Here is a 12,243-nt window from a genome sequence, read left to right as displayed (position 1 = left end):
TGGAAAATGTGAAGTTGAAGAGACACAAGGGCCATAGTCATAGGGAATCTTCCCATGTTCATTATTTTTTTAATGAGTTTCCATCCCTAGCATTGTCATCCTGTAGGTCAATATTGAATATTTTCCTCAGTTGGCTGTCCATTGGAAGTAAGTATTCCTTAGAAGCACGAGACTAATTTTAAGTAAAAATTATGCATAGTATCCGAAAATACAAGTGCAGAGCATGCCATAGAAAAATTTCTCTTAAATTGAGCTCAACATGCAACTTCCTTGTGTAGTTTGAGAAATTCACACATAATAATAAGCTGTTTGTGTTCTTTTGCAGTTATGCTGTGCTTTTGATTGATAAAAAGGACCAAGAAGGCCAATCTCATGTTCTTTCAGCTGCCCTTGAAGTACGTATATTCAATTAAACCAATGTTTTCCCTGGGTGGATTTTTATTTCCAATGCGCAGTTGGTATATTCTGCCGTATTCTCAATCGTGCTCTGTGGACAGTCCAAAAATTGGGAATGTCAATTTTGATCTTTTATGCTGACACATCTGTTCACGTTTCACAGATTGCAGAAGAGAAAAATCAAGATGTTGACTCAAAATTCCGTGTTCTCGTAGCCATCGGATCACTGGTATTCTTTGAGTTTGATTACATCTGTTCATATATGTAGTGGTTGCTACTGATTTTCTGTCTACTGATGTAAGCACAATTCAGTTGATGACATGCTGTGAGCTTTTTGTGTCTGATTTCTTCTTGTTTTCCTCTTTGCTTTTCCATATATGCTATACTCTGCTTTCTGTTAATATACATGAGAAAAAAAATTTTGGAAATCCTTTTGCTTAAAAAATATAACATTAAGGAAATAAACTAAGGCCCTCTTTGGTGTCATTTTTATTTTTTGAATTTTGCTCACAAAAATGTTTTTGCAAGTGTTTGGTATCATTTGTGGGCCCTATTTCTATTTAAGATAAGTGAGAGTTACACAGAAACTATGAATGGGTCAAGAGTCATTTATTGTTTTGGCGAAAAATGGTTTTTGGTCATCTAAGTGGAATTAACATGAGCTCGTAAGTCTCAAAGTCGCCATTTCCTCTTCTAATTAGAGAGATGAGCTTCTTCTACTTCTTGCAACTCCATCCGCCCTTTTCCCCTTCTATTCTTCCTGCAACCCCCACCCCCTGCTGCAACCCAAACCACCCTACCCGCCCCTGCCCCTGCTACAACCCAATCCAGCACAGCTGCCCTCCTGCCCTACCCAACCTGCATTTTGGAACACGTCTCGTGAAAAAACAAAACAAAATCTGGAAGGGGGAGAGATTTTAGGAGGGACGTGTAAGATAGAGGAAGAGGGAGAGAGAAGGAAAAGTTGTGATTTACATGATTGAAAGGGGGAGAGATTTTAGGGGAGTGGGAGAGAAAATAGAGAATCTGAGTTCCTTTTCAGACTTGATCATATCTGTCTCCCTAGATCTCTCACCTACATAATTCGTGGACAGATTTTAGGGGAAGGTATTTTGCGATCGGTGTCGGTAGCCTCATAAATAGCTGAGAGATTATAGGAAAGGTTTTTTGCATTTGGTGTTGGTAGACTTATAAATAGCGGAGAGAGGTGGCTTCAGCAACAATGTGTAGCAGCTAGTGAAGACGACGCCGCGGGGCTGAGAAGATTGGGTGAGGGGGAATCCCTTCACCCGTTACTTGGAATTATTTACACCAATGTAGTTACCGAACCATTTCTCTCTCGATACTCTATTATGTCTAATGTTTACCAAACGATTTTTAGTTTTTTTGATAAAAAATGGTTTTCATTAATGAATTTTGTTAAATAGGCAAAAATAAAAAATAAAAGTGATAACAAAGAGAGCCTAAGTTGCTTAAAATGAGTAAACCTGTAACTGAATTTGAGTGACCTGTAAGTAGTCAGATGGAATCTTTTCAGGAAAAGCAAAATAGGGCCGCTACCCTGGCAGCAATAGTAGTTTTTATAGGAACAAGAAGAAAAGGTGGCTGTAGCAACAACAGCAATGAAAGAAGATGAAGAAAAATAGCATAGGTATAGAAGAAAAGCGTTCCTGGTTCTGACTCCAACCTGTCCGGAAATCTCCATCGAGCTGGGAATTTGGGCTTTGGATCCCCAAGCCCCAAATGAAAAGGGGAAATTGAAATGATATCAAGTACCTAAATGTAATGTTTTACAAAAGGCCCCTTTATGCTCAAGTCTGTTTATGCTTAACCCAGGTCTTTTTTGTTGTTTTTTCATTTATCTCCTCTTGTTTTAATTCTTTTAAAATTATCTACCATTTCTCAGAAAGACCACTTGTTTATAAGACCAGTTGACTCCCTTTATCTATACGTTAAGCTCCTTTTAGAGCATTACCCCTATTTCTTCACCAATTGGATATTGGATTGGTAGCTGTCGATCCCAATCCGAATCAGCTGATCAAGCCAGATTTCTAGAAGTATCGACTGCTATTGGCTGGTTCAGTGACCGCCAATCCCGATTGCCTTTCCTAATCTGATCCCAATCCTTGGAACCATGGTACCCTGTTGAATGCATATTCCCATATCATTAGTTTTTTTTTTTTTTTTTTGGTGGGGGTTGGTTGTGGGGGTTTGTCTCCTTAACACATCTTCGGACCCGTACTTGAACTTGTTACTTAGCCCTTGAGAACTCACAAGCATCAATGAATCTGCCATATTTATCTCAATAGGGGACAAGTATACATAGCAAGCTTCCCAAGTTTCACTGGAAGAACAGATTTATGACATAAGCTTCTTGTATACTTAATTCCTGTGAACTGCTCACTCAACTTGAGTCCTAGGTTTGCTAATGACAAGGCAGACCAATTAAACAAACTAGGGTGCATAGGTCAATGGAAGGATTTTACACTTCTATTCCATTAACTTTTTAGTTGCTTTTATGCGGTTTTCTCCTCTGTATTTTGTGGTTTTGGGTCTGGACTTGATGGCACATTTCGGGGAAAGCCAACTAGCTCTGGTTTTGAGTGGCATTTCACCCCTAACCAGACCATCTCACATAAACTAGAGAAAAAAGGAATGTAGGATGCAACACTGCTTTTTGGCATTCATTCATTGAGCCTCCATTATTAAATTTCTCCCTACCTTGGTTAACACGAACATTTGGTTTCACCTACATTGGTGTTTTTACACTGTTGTTCTCTCTCAACTTCACCCTGTGTCTGTTCTTGGCAATCATCCATGGGGCATTCAAGTTGCACCATAACACTCATATTAGCTCTCTGCTATCACTGGTTTTTGTTGCACCTATAAGAATTTTCTTTTCATAGCCTTGATTTTTTTTTTTTTTTTCAAAAAGAAAATAATTTGACTATGTAAATGGGGAGCAACAAGGAATATAGTACTTGGACTCTGGGTTGATTGCTGACTGTCAATCCTTGGTCAATTCAGACTGTACTTGTTGGATGGGCCAAGTTCGGCCACAACAGTGATTGTCCAGGCTTGTTACAACAGAGCTCTAGGGCTGGGACACAAAATCTGCTAAGATCAGTTGCTATCTATCCTGATACATGTATCCAATCCCAATCCCTAAACTTGTGGTGACAGAGCAACTGGAAAGTAGATTTAAGTTCTACATCTTCCGGTACCCATTTCTGTTTTGATTCTCATATGGATCCAGAGTGAGGATCCCCCGCTTCTTTTCCCACCTCCATCGTACATTTGCCCCTCCCAGACCCTACAGTAGCGGAAGCCTCATGCACTGGGTTGCTCTTTTTTGGTACGGAAGCGTTGTCATTTCTCTGCCCTCAGTATAAAAAATCTGTTTACAAAAGCTTTGACCTTGATCTACCAGTTTGCAGTCTATATTCCTTGCCAAACTAGTAAGGAGTGATCTGATTCCGATTGAAGTAGGTAAAAGAGCTATGGGCAGGCCTAACACGACCATGAGAAGTTGTGAGGAATGACATTCATAGTCTTGGTCTTGTCCCAAGTATGACCTTGGATAGAGCCTATTGGAGGGCAAGGATTCATTTAGCCGACCCCATTCAGCTGAGATTCTCTTGACTTGCTGAGCTGTGCTTCTTTCCTCTTACTTTCATTTTTCATTTTTCAAGTTTCTGTTTTTTCATTTATCATTTCTCAACCCATTTCACTTCCCTAATTTCTGCATCTCTTCATTCTTCGTTTCTTGTTTGGATCTCAGTTTTCCCTACTTTGTTTTGCACAGACCCATGTAGCCGACCCTATAAAGTTGGGATAAGGCTGAGTTTGTTATTGTTGTATTCCTTGCCAAAATAGTCCTTTATGTATGGTATCTAAGATTTTTCAAATGACCTACTTTGAAAGGTAGTAAGCTTGGTTAGACTTGGAGACCCTGTTATATCATATAGGATCTTTCTATTCTAAGGTTATTGCGAAGCATGCAATCCTTGATACAAAGATATTCCTCTTTCTGGCACTTTGTCTCCCCTAAAATCCTAGAATATTAAGGACACTGTAGAGGTCCTTGGAACTTGTATTGCTAAAAAAAGGGTTACTGCTCCAATCATGCAGCTCCTAACCTCCATCATCCTTTTTGCATGTGTAAAATAATCACCATCGTCGTTACCTCTGCTATCCACCCTCAAAAGAAAGCCCCTAAAATAAGATAAAAAAAATTAGCAAGAGTGACAGAACATCGTCCAGTAGAGCCAGTCTTGTAGGATAGAGAATCCTATGTTTGGTACTGGCTCATTTTTTGCTCAATGGTAGCAAACCTAATAGAGCCAGTCTGACAAGGAATCAGCTGGTATTGCTTGGGATTGATCTGCATGCATTAAAATTATTAAATCCTTACGAGGTTGGTCACAGTTTGAGTCAAATCATTGCTGTACCTTTATGAAATTGTGCTCACTTGCTGGATGTTGGAGCTTCTTTTATGGTATCTATGGAAGTTTGAGTCAAATCATTGGTGTACCTCCATTTTTTTTTTTTTTTTTTTTTTTAAGGGATGGGGTACAAATTGCACATTGTTTTTAACTGTCGGTCATTGCCTCTTCTTAATTTTGTTACGCAGATGCTCGAGGATTCCATGAAAAGAATAGCAATGGACTTTGATGTTCAAAGCATCGCTAAAATAGCAAAGGATTCAAAGGAGGCAAAGATTGCTGAAATCGGAGCAGACATTGAACTCTTACTGAAACAGAGTTAAAACTGCCCAGCATTTCCCAGGTAATTTGTTGTCTTCTTTGCTGCCTGGTCAAATCATATACTGGATTTTTGGGGCATGGACTTAATGACTCCTTCATGAGTTGGGACTAGCAGCCAGGCAATTTTCTACCCAGTCAACAATTTGGGTCAGGCAGCTAGGTGTGACTGGCCAATTTTTGTGTGTGTGTGTGTGTGTGTGTGTGTATGGCATTGCAGCTATTGACTTTGTTTATTTTGTTAAACCTTGTATCTATTATTGTTTACTTTTTACCTTTTTTCCTGTCATTGTTATTTATTTTCAGTTTGATGTCTCATTATAGTATGTTTTAGTGCATAATTGTGGTCCTTCATGTTGTCAGTAGCTCAATTTTTTATTCTACTATTTAATATAAGAAACCATCATAATATTTTGTTGTCAAATAGTTAGCATTCGTTTCAGGAGGTCTCAAATTCCTATTGAGTTGTTGCTTTGGCAAAACAAAGTCTTGGTTCAATAAAAACAAAGTGGTGAGGAATGTTTTCCTTAATTTCTTTGATCTCTTGTTTTTCTTTTTCTGGCCAGCTGTGGGTGATAGCACAGTTCACCAGCTAGAAGGTGTAGTATTTGTCTTCTGTATTAGAATGAGAGAAGGTTGTAGGTTATAGGGTACACAAATGTCTCAGGTACACAGGGTCAGCTAGATGACCATGTAAGCTTTGTCTATTCCAAAAATAATATGATCATAAAATTTTGGAACTTCTGAAGCTTATGCAGTAGTCACCCCACCCCACACCACCCCTAAAAAAAAAAAAAGGACCCTCTTTTTTTCTCCCCCCTTATCTGCCGAGTCATCTGTTGAAGTTGATGTTTTGGGTTAATCAGTTTACTATTTTATGTGTGACAGTGAAGTGGTGGCCTCTAATCCTCTCTATGAGATTTGTTAGTTTAAAGGGCACAACCCATAGTTATTTCCATGAAAACGTTATATGGAAATGTTTGGAAGTTCTGTCCCTGCACCTATGAATCCCTGAGCCCTCAACAAATCTATTGGTGGGATGCCCTTTTTTCTGTTCATTTTCTTTTCTATCTTGGAGGGAAGGCATTCAGGGGCTTTATTTGTAGGTAGATGAAGGAAACCAAATCGATGAAAAACCCTACTTTGTATTTTAATTTCTGGTTCTGGCTGTTGAAAATCTCGTCATTTTCTGTCTTTGCAGGGTGGTATATCAAGCTAGGTTATTTATTGATGGGACCAATGAACTCTATACCATGATTGAATCTTCGTTCCCAAACCGAGAATGACTCTTTATGAACACTATAACCTCTGTTGCCCCATTAACGATGTAATCATTGGGGAGAACTCACTAAGTAGATTGATGTTACTTCAAAAGTAGCTGCTTCAGCTTCAGGCACTAGAATTTTCAATATTCCTTTTTGTTTCTCATCAAATGAATGGCATCTTCTTCCAGAAATCCTAGCTATTCTAAGCATTATATTGGTTAATTCCAGCAATACGAACATATTTTAAGTAATTGTCACCCTGTCAGACCATAATGAAAATGCAATTTTTTTTTTTTTCTTCAAGAATATGATATGGTGACATGTTTTCTTGTACTTTGAGCCAAGGAAAACCTGATTAGGATAGTAAGATGACTTGCAAAGCCTTGTTTGCAATAAGTTCTTAGGCCTGCTTCCCCACCTTCAACAACAGACGGAAAGCAAATACAAGAACTTTGATCTTGGGGTCTTCTATCTATTATTTTTCATTTAGAAAAGCATCATCTACGATAAACTTTTCCATGGACCTTTGCAGTTTGATTATTAGTGTATCTCAGGTTTGCCAATGAGGTTATATTGTCTCTAAGATCATATATACTATGTCAGGAGCACTGCGGCATAGGGAGTATGTGTGGGGACTGAAGATTACAGGCCTGGGTTCCTGACCAGATGATCCCTTGAAATAGACCATTCTTTGATCTACATGCGGCATGTGTGTGATCATATTTTTTATCCAGTGGCACTGAATGACCTCAAGTTAGCTTTTTGAAAAAAAAATTAGAACCATTGTATCGAAGATGCGGGGCAAAGGATGATCTTGAGGTTTCATAGGTGTGTTCTGGTTGTACTCTGCAATTCAAGGATACATGGATCTAAAGTACGCATGTATTGAAATTGGCTGACTCTCACTTGGAAGTTTCTCTCACATGTTCATATTCTTGAGGAAGACCATTGTTGTGATTATATATTACGCTCAATCAGCTAGTTTCTGATTTTTCTGGGCTAGCAAAGGCATTCATATTTACGAGATTAAAATACACAAATTGTTTGGCCATTAAATTACCACTGTTACTGCATATATGATATTCTTGGCAAAAATTTGCATGGTTTGAACGACTGTAAACAACTATCTGGTCCTATGCACCTATTTGTGCCAAGTGGAATGATGATGAGCCATTTTGATCATTGGATATATAAGACGTGATTTAGAACTACGGAATAGTCACACCAAATTGCAGTGTCCAGTTTAGGCATATACCCACTTGTGTATGGGCATGTATCTCCGTGTATGCCTATGCATTTCTACTAATATTTCAATCAATTTTTTTTCTTTTTTTCTTTTTTTAATTTACTTGGAAAACTTTGTGCAGGAACTTGACATGTGAACAAGAAATCTTGGAATTTAAGTGTCTACGATATTTTAGCCACACTGAATGGGAATACCTCGTGAAGTTAGCCTAGGTATGGGGATCTACGCCTGTAAGGATGATTTGGCAATTCAAACCATTAGATCTACAAAGAGTTGTGTGTCCAATTCCAAGCTTAGCCATGAATTGGCATGTTCTCTACATTGCCCGCTCAATAATTATGGGTTTTTCAATGGTCTATTTACTAAGAAAACATTAATTGGGTTGAAAATTCAGGTTCCTTCTGATTTCTTCCAATTATTTTCGTTTATGATAATCTACCGCCAGAACGAGGATCCGCAGGATGACGTAGGAAACCAATTCCGAATAAAATTCATATGTTGAATGATCGCTTGTTAATGGCTAGCATCTCTAGGGTCTAGAAGGTCAACAAAATAAAATAAAATGTCAAACCAACTGCATTATCTCAGCCAGCGATTCATTCTTTCAGACCATGCTTGGGTCAGCCAAGTCAAGTCTACTACTCATCTCAGGCCAGAAAGATCGTCTTTCTCGAAGCTGACATTTCTAAATGTGTGTCCCCACCTATTCATACTGGTCTCTCTCTCTCTCTCTCTCTCTCACACACACACACACAGTTTAAGCACTAGCTAAGAGACCAGGCCATGGTTTTAGTGAATGATGTCGGCTAGGTATCAATATGGATGACTTGCCAAACCCATACAGATCACTATTCGAGCAGTTCAAGATTGATACTTATCGGCTAGATATCAGGATCGGAGACTTGTCAAACCGATACAGATCAACCATATCAAGTGATCCAATACCAATACTTAGAACCATGGACTAGGCTATATATTGTTCTTTAGGGCCTTTGGGCTAATGGCCTATTCTATGAAATTTTTTGCCCTTTCCTCTTCTTCATCCCTCCCAACTCAAAATAATGATTATTATAATAATTTTCACAACAAACGTTCACACACATAAGCAAACAAGGATACGACTAATTTATCCAAATCTGATCGTGTTTGGTGTTTTAATTTCTATGATTGCATAGAAAAAATATTCTTGCCAAAAAAATTGATCTCATCCCTGAATCTATTTTGCACAATATTAATCATTGGATTTCTGATTTAAAACTGATTCAACATACCAACTCTAGTGATGTTGTCTACTCAATTACAGATGCTCCAGAAGAAATCTTAGGAAGATATTTATTTCTTCCTCTTTTTAATTATCATATCATAGTTTGTGTTGGTGTTACTAACTTTTTAGACACAAAATCAGGTTGAGTTTTTGCCATTCTTGTTCAAGGAAAGCTCCAGGTTATCAGAATAGACTTCAACAACTGCAACACTAATAGAACAAAGGCTAATGACATTCTTCAAGGTCTAAGATTAACAGTTACTAAGGGTTGGATGGACTATCGGGGAAGTTTGATTCTCTTCTAAGAGCTTACTTCAACTTATTCCAACCTTCTAACAACAATTGGCCATTCCTTTCTTTTGCCACATTTAGGAAATATATTCTAATTTTGGATCGATTCTTTATATGTATAAATTCTAATCCTACTATGATGTGCTTATAAAGAACTCGCTAATGGTGTTGGGTTAAGAAATTCACACCTTGGTGATCATGATGTAATGGCAGATTATTTTTTAAGTTTCTTTTTTCTCACTTGAAAAAAAAAAAAAAAATGCTAATTGATCGCAGAAAAAGAGAAAAGAAAATCTGACAAACATGTCAGTCAAAGATTTATCAGGCCTTTTAATTTTTTCATCACGGCACTTTTATATCAGTATCTGGTAAATATATCAGTATCCAATTGATTGAATACTAAAGTTGAAACAAACCATATCTCCTGAGTGACCTCACACAATGATAATAGTACATGCCATTAGAATATCATTTCTAGTTGGTGAATGATGGAATGAACCCACAGGCCACAGCTCATGAAAAAGGCTATCATATACCCAGTAAAGTAAACCCCCCCACTCCCCGGGCCAACCCAAAAAAAAATCAAAAATCTTCTCTCTTGAAGATTGATGAAGGTAAGATATCAACATTTTGTATGTCAGATTCTATACAAAAAAAACTGGGGGAAATTGATTGATTTCTCCCCAAAATCGATGGATGGATGGGATTACAGTTACAATTCAGACTCTCACACGTAAACTTCTAAAGAAGGTGAATAACGAAAAGAGAAAAAAAATCACAGATCCTTCTCTTCAATCTGGTCCATCTCTCTTCTGGCTTCCAAGCCAGAGCCAGAATATGTATGGCTCGTTGAAGGGTCATCTTCAACGGCAACGACCTTTCTCTTCCTGAGATGCATCTTCACATAGAAGTTCAAGAAAAGCAGGAGAATTGCTCCATTCAATACAGAATTGAAGACCCAAGCCCCAATTCCATTGCACCCACCGTTCAGAAAATGTAACAGAAGAACCCCAACATGCCACACCAAGTTGCAGCCCAACAACACTACCTGGCAATTCACCACAAAGGGGAAGCAAGCACTGGGAAGCCCAATTGCCGTCCAGAATCGATAACCATAGACCACCGAATACACTAGAGTGGTCGATAGTATAGCCAAAACCTGAAACGATTGCGAGAATTCGAGCCAGAGGAAGGACATAAAGATGAGAATCGACTGGTTGAAGAGCTGAAAGAATGTGAGTTTCCGACGCCTTAGTATTGTGAAGAATGTGCGAAGCAAGTGGAGGAAACGAGAGAGGTAGAAGACGTAAGACCAGAAGAAGACGCGTCCGCTGGGGCGAGTTCCCAATGGGAAACAGAGAAGCCACTGGAAAGGGGTCTTGGAGCGCCGCCAGAACCACCGTGTGTCGCGTATCTCGGCGGTGGCGGAGAGGAGGATTCCGACGAATATGACAACAGATAGTAGGGCCATAGAGAGACTATGGACGGCTGGGATTGGTCCCAGCGGTACGGGGCGGCGCCGCCGGAATAGGGCCAAGGAGAGGTGGAGGAAGACAGAGAGGATGATATAGAAAGCTATGGAAGTGAACAGGAAAGACCATGTAGATCCCCATGACTGGGTATGACTCCATCTGAACCCAACGATCGATGGATGCTCCGATAGCCAATACGTGATGGGTTGTTTAACGGTGGAAATTCCCATCTTTGAATCGATTATACAATAGATTTTGCATTCAATTAACCTGCAATCTCTTCCGTTTTCTCTCTTTTTCCCTTTTTTCTGCCTCAATCGATGAAACGAAGAACCCAATTTCCTCAACTTTGATTATGAAGAACAAGAGTAGTAGAAAGAAAGATCTCAGAGAGGGAATCCTGGGTTTTATTAATCCAGAAAGGAAGGAGTAGAACTAATCAGAAAAGATAGACAAAGGAAGTTAGAAACTTGAAGGGTCTGAGCTCTGAAGGTAAATAAAAGAAGCCATTGATGGTTCTTCTTTCTGTATCTGAATCATATACGGCTGAACCGTTGTGAGTTGTGTTTATCTTAGGGAATGATACGTGGCCAGTTTTCATTGGCCCTTATGTCCACCGGGTTCTGAATTAGGCCGAGTTGGGTCGACACGGTTTTACTTTTCAAAAGGGGGAATATATTATCTGAGATTCTAGGATTCGGTATACAACGTTGAAAGAAGTTTCTAACCGTCCGATGTATTGGGACTTGTGTTTGGTTTGGGACTTCAATCTTGGGAGTTTTGAGTTGGTGACCTAGTTAATGGTTGGGTGACCCATGGGAGGATGAAATTTGCCCTTCTTGCTTGCCCAATAAGCAACACGTGGACACTCTTGTAACCAAGTGGTGGATAATAAGGAATGGTGAACTTACATATCTTTTGGCTAACCAACGAAAATGAAAGTGAATTTACATTTGTCTCCTTGAGAAAAAATTTTATTATTTGAAACTCCTTACTACAAAAATAAAATCCTTGGAGTTGGAATCATTCTAGAAGCATTGCTTTTTTTATTTTGCCCTGAGATTTATTGGAATCAAAACTTTAGAGATATGTCTGCCATGTCATCATTTCATAGCACACGAATTTTCATCCAATTAACACTAACATGCTTAAGAACAATGCTCTAAATATTTTATGGTTGCAAAAAATGTTTGAAAAAAAAAAAATACATCAAAGGTACTTAATGTTTAGATTTTTTTGTATCTCATTTTTCATTAATGTTATGTTTGAAGTACCTTACATTTCAAGAAAATTAGAGAAGCTAATGGCGATATTATGCAAAAGGAAGTCACACTTATTGCTCGTTACAATATAGAAAAATCCCTATATAATGAGACAGGTTGACAGGGGAGTAATTGAAAGGTCAAACGAGAAAATTCTCATGTCTCCTGCCTTTTTACCTTGTGATTGTGTAAATTTTATCATATTTGAGTAATTTCTTTCATCCTCTCCTGCAACGCCTAATTGACGAAGATCCAAGTCAAGCGAGAAATGGTGGGATCACTAC

The 12,243-nt window shown here is 38.6% G+C and overlaps 2 protein-coding genes across 2 annotated transcripts in view; one reads left to right on the top strand and one right to left on the bottom strand.

The window, feature by feature from the left end:
• The window catches only part of LOC122074144 (phospholipase A-2-activating protein), a 76,349-nt gene extending 69,619 nt beyond the window's left edge, over nucleotides 1-6,730 (top strand). The window contains exons 20-23 of the mRNA XM_042639010.1: nucleotides 326-395; nucleotides 560-625; nucleotides 5,030-5,184; nucleotides 6,361-6,730. Of these exons, the coding sequence (XP_042494944.1) occupies nucleotides 326-395; nucleotides 560-625; nucleotides 5,030-5,164 (271 nt within the window). The 3' untranslated portion in view covers nucleotides 5,165-5,184; nucleotides 6,361-6,730. The remainder of the gene's footprint in view (nucleotides 1-325; nucleotides 396-559; nucleotides 626-5,029; nucleotides 5,185-6,360) is intronic.
• A 2,940-nt stretch (nucleotides 6,731-9,670) lies between these two features.
• LOC122073279 (elongation of fatty acids protein 3-like) lies at nucleotides 9,671-11,228 on the bottom strand. The gene has a single exon (XM_042637836.1). The coding sequence runs from the start codon at nucleotides 10,925-10,927 to the stop codon at nucleotides 10,001-10,003; it is 927 nt and encodes a 308-aa protein (XP_042493770.1). The 5' UTR covers nucleotides 10,928-11,228; the 3' UTR covers nucleotides 9,671-10,000.
• Nucleotides 11,229-12,243: the final 1,015 nt, after the last annotated feature.

The sequence above is a fragment of the Macadamia integrifolia genome, chromosome 3 (genome assembly GCF_013358625.1).
Source record: "Macadamia integrifolia cultivar HAES 741 chromosome 3, SCU_Mint_v3, whole genome shotgun sequence".
NCBI classification, from domain to species: Eukaryota; Viridiplantae; Streptophyta; class Magnoliopsida; order Proteales; family Proteaceae; genus Macadamia; species Macadamia integrifolia.
Note: the sequence above shows the minus strand (reverse complement) of the source record. Positions and strands in the feature narration are given on the sequence as shown.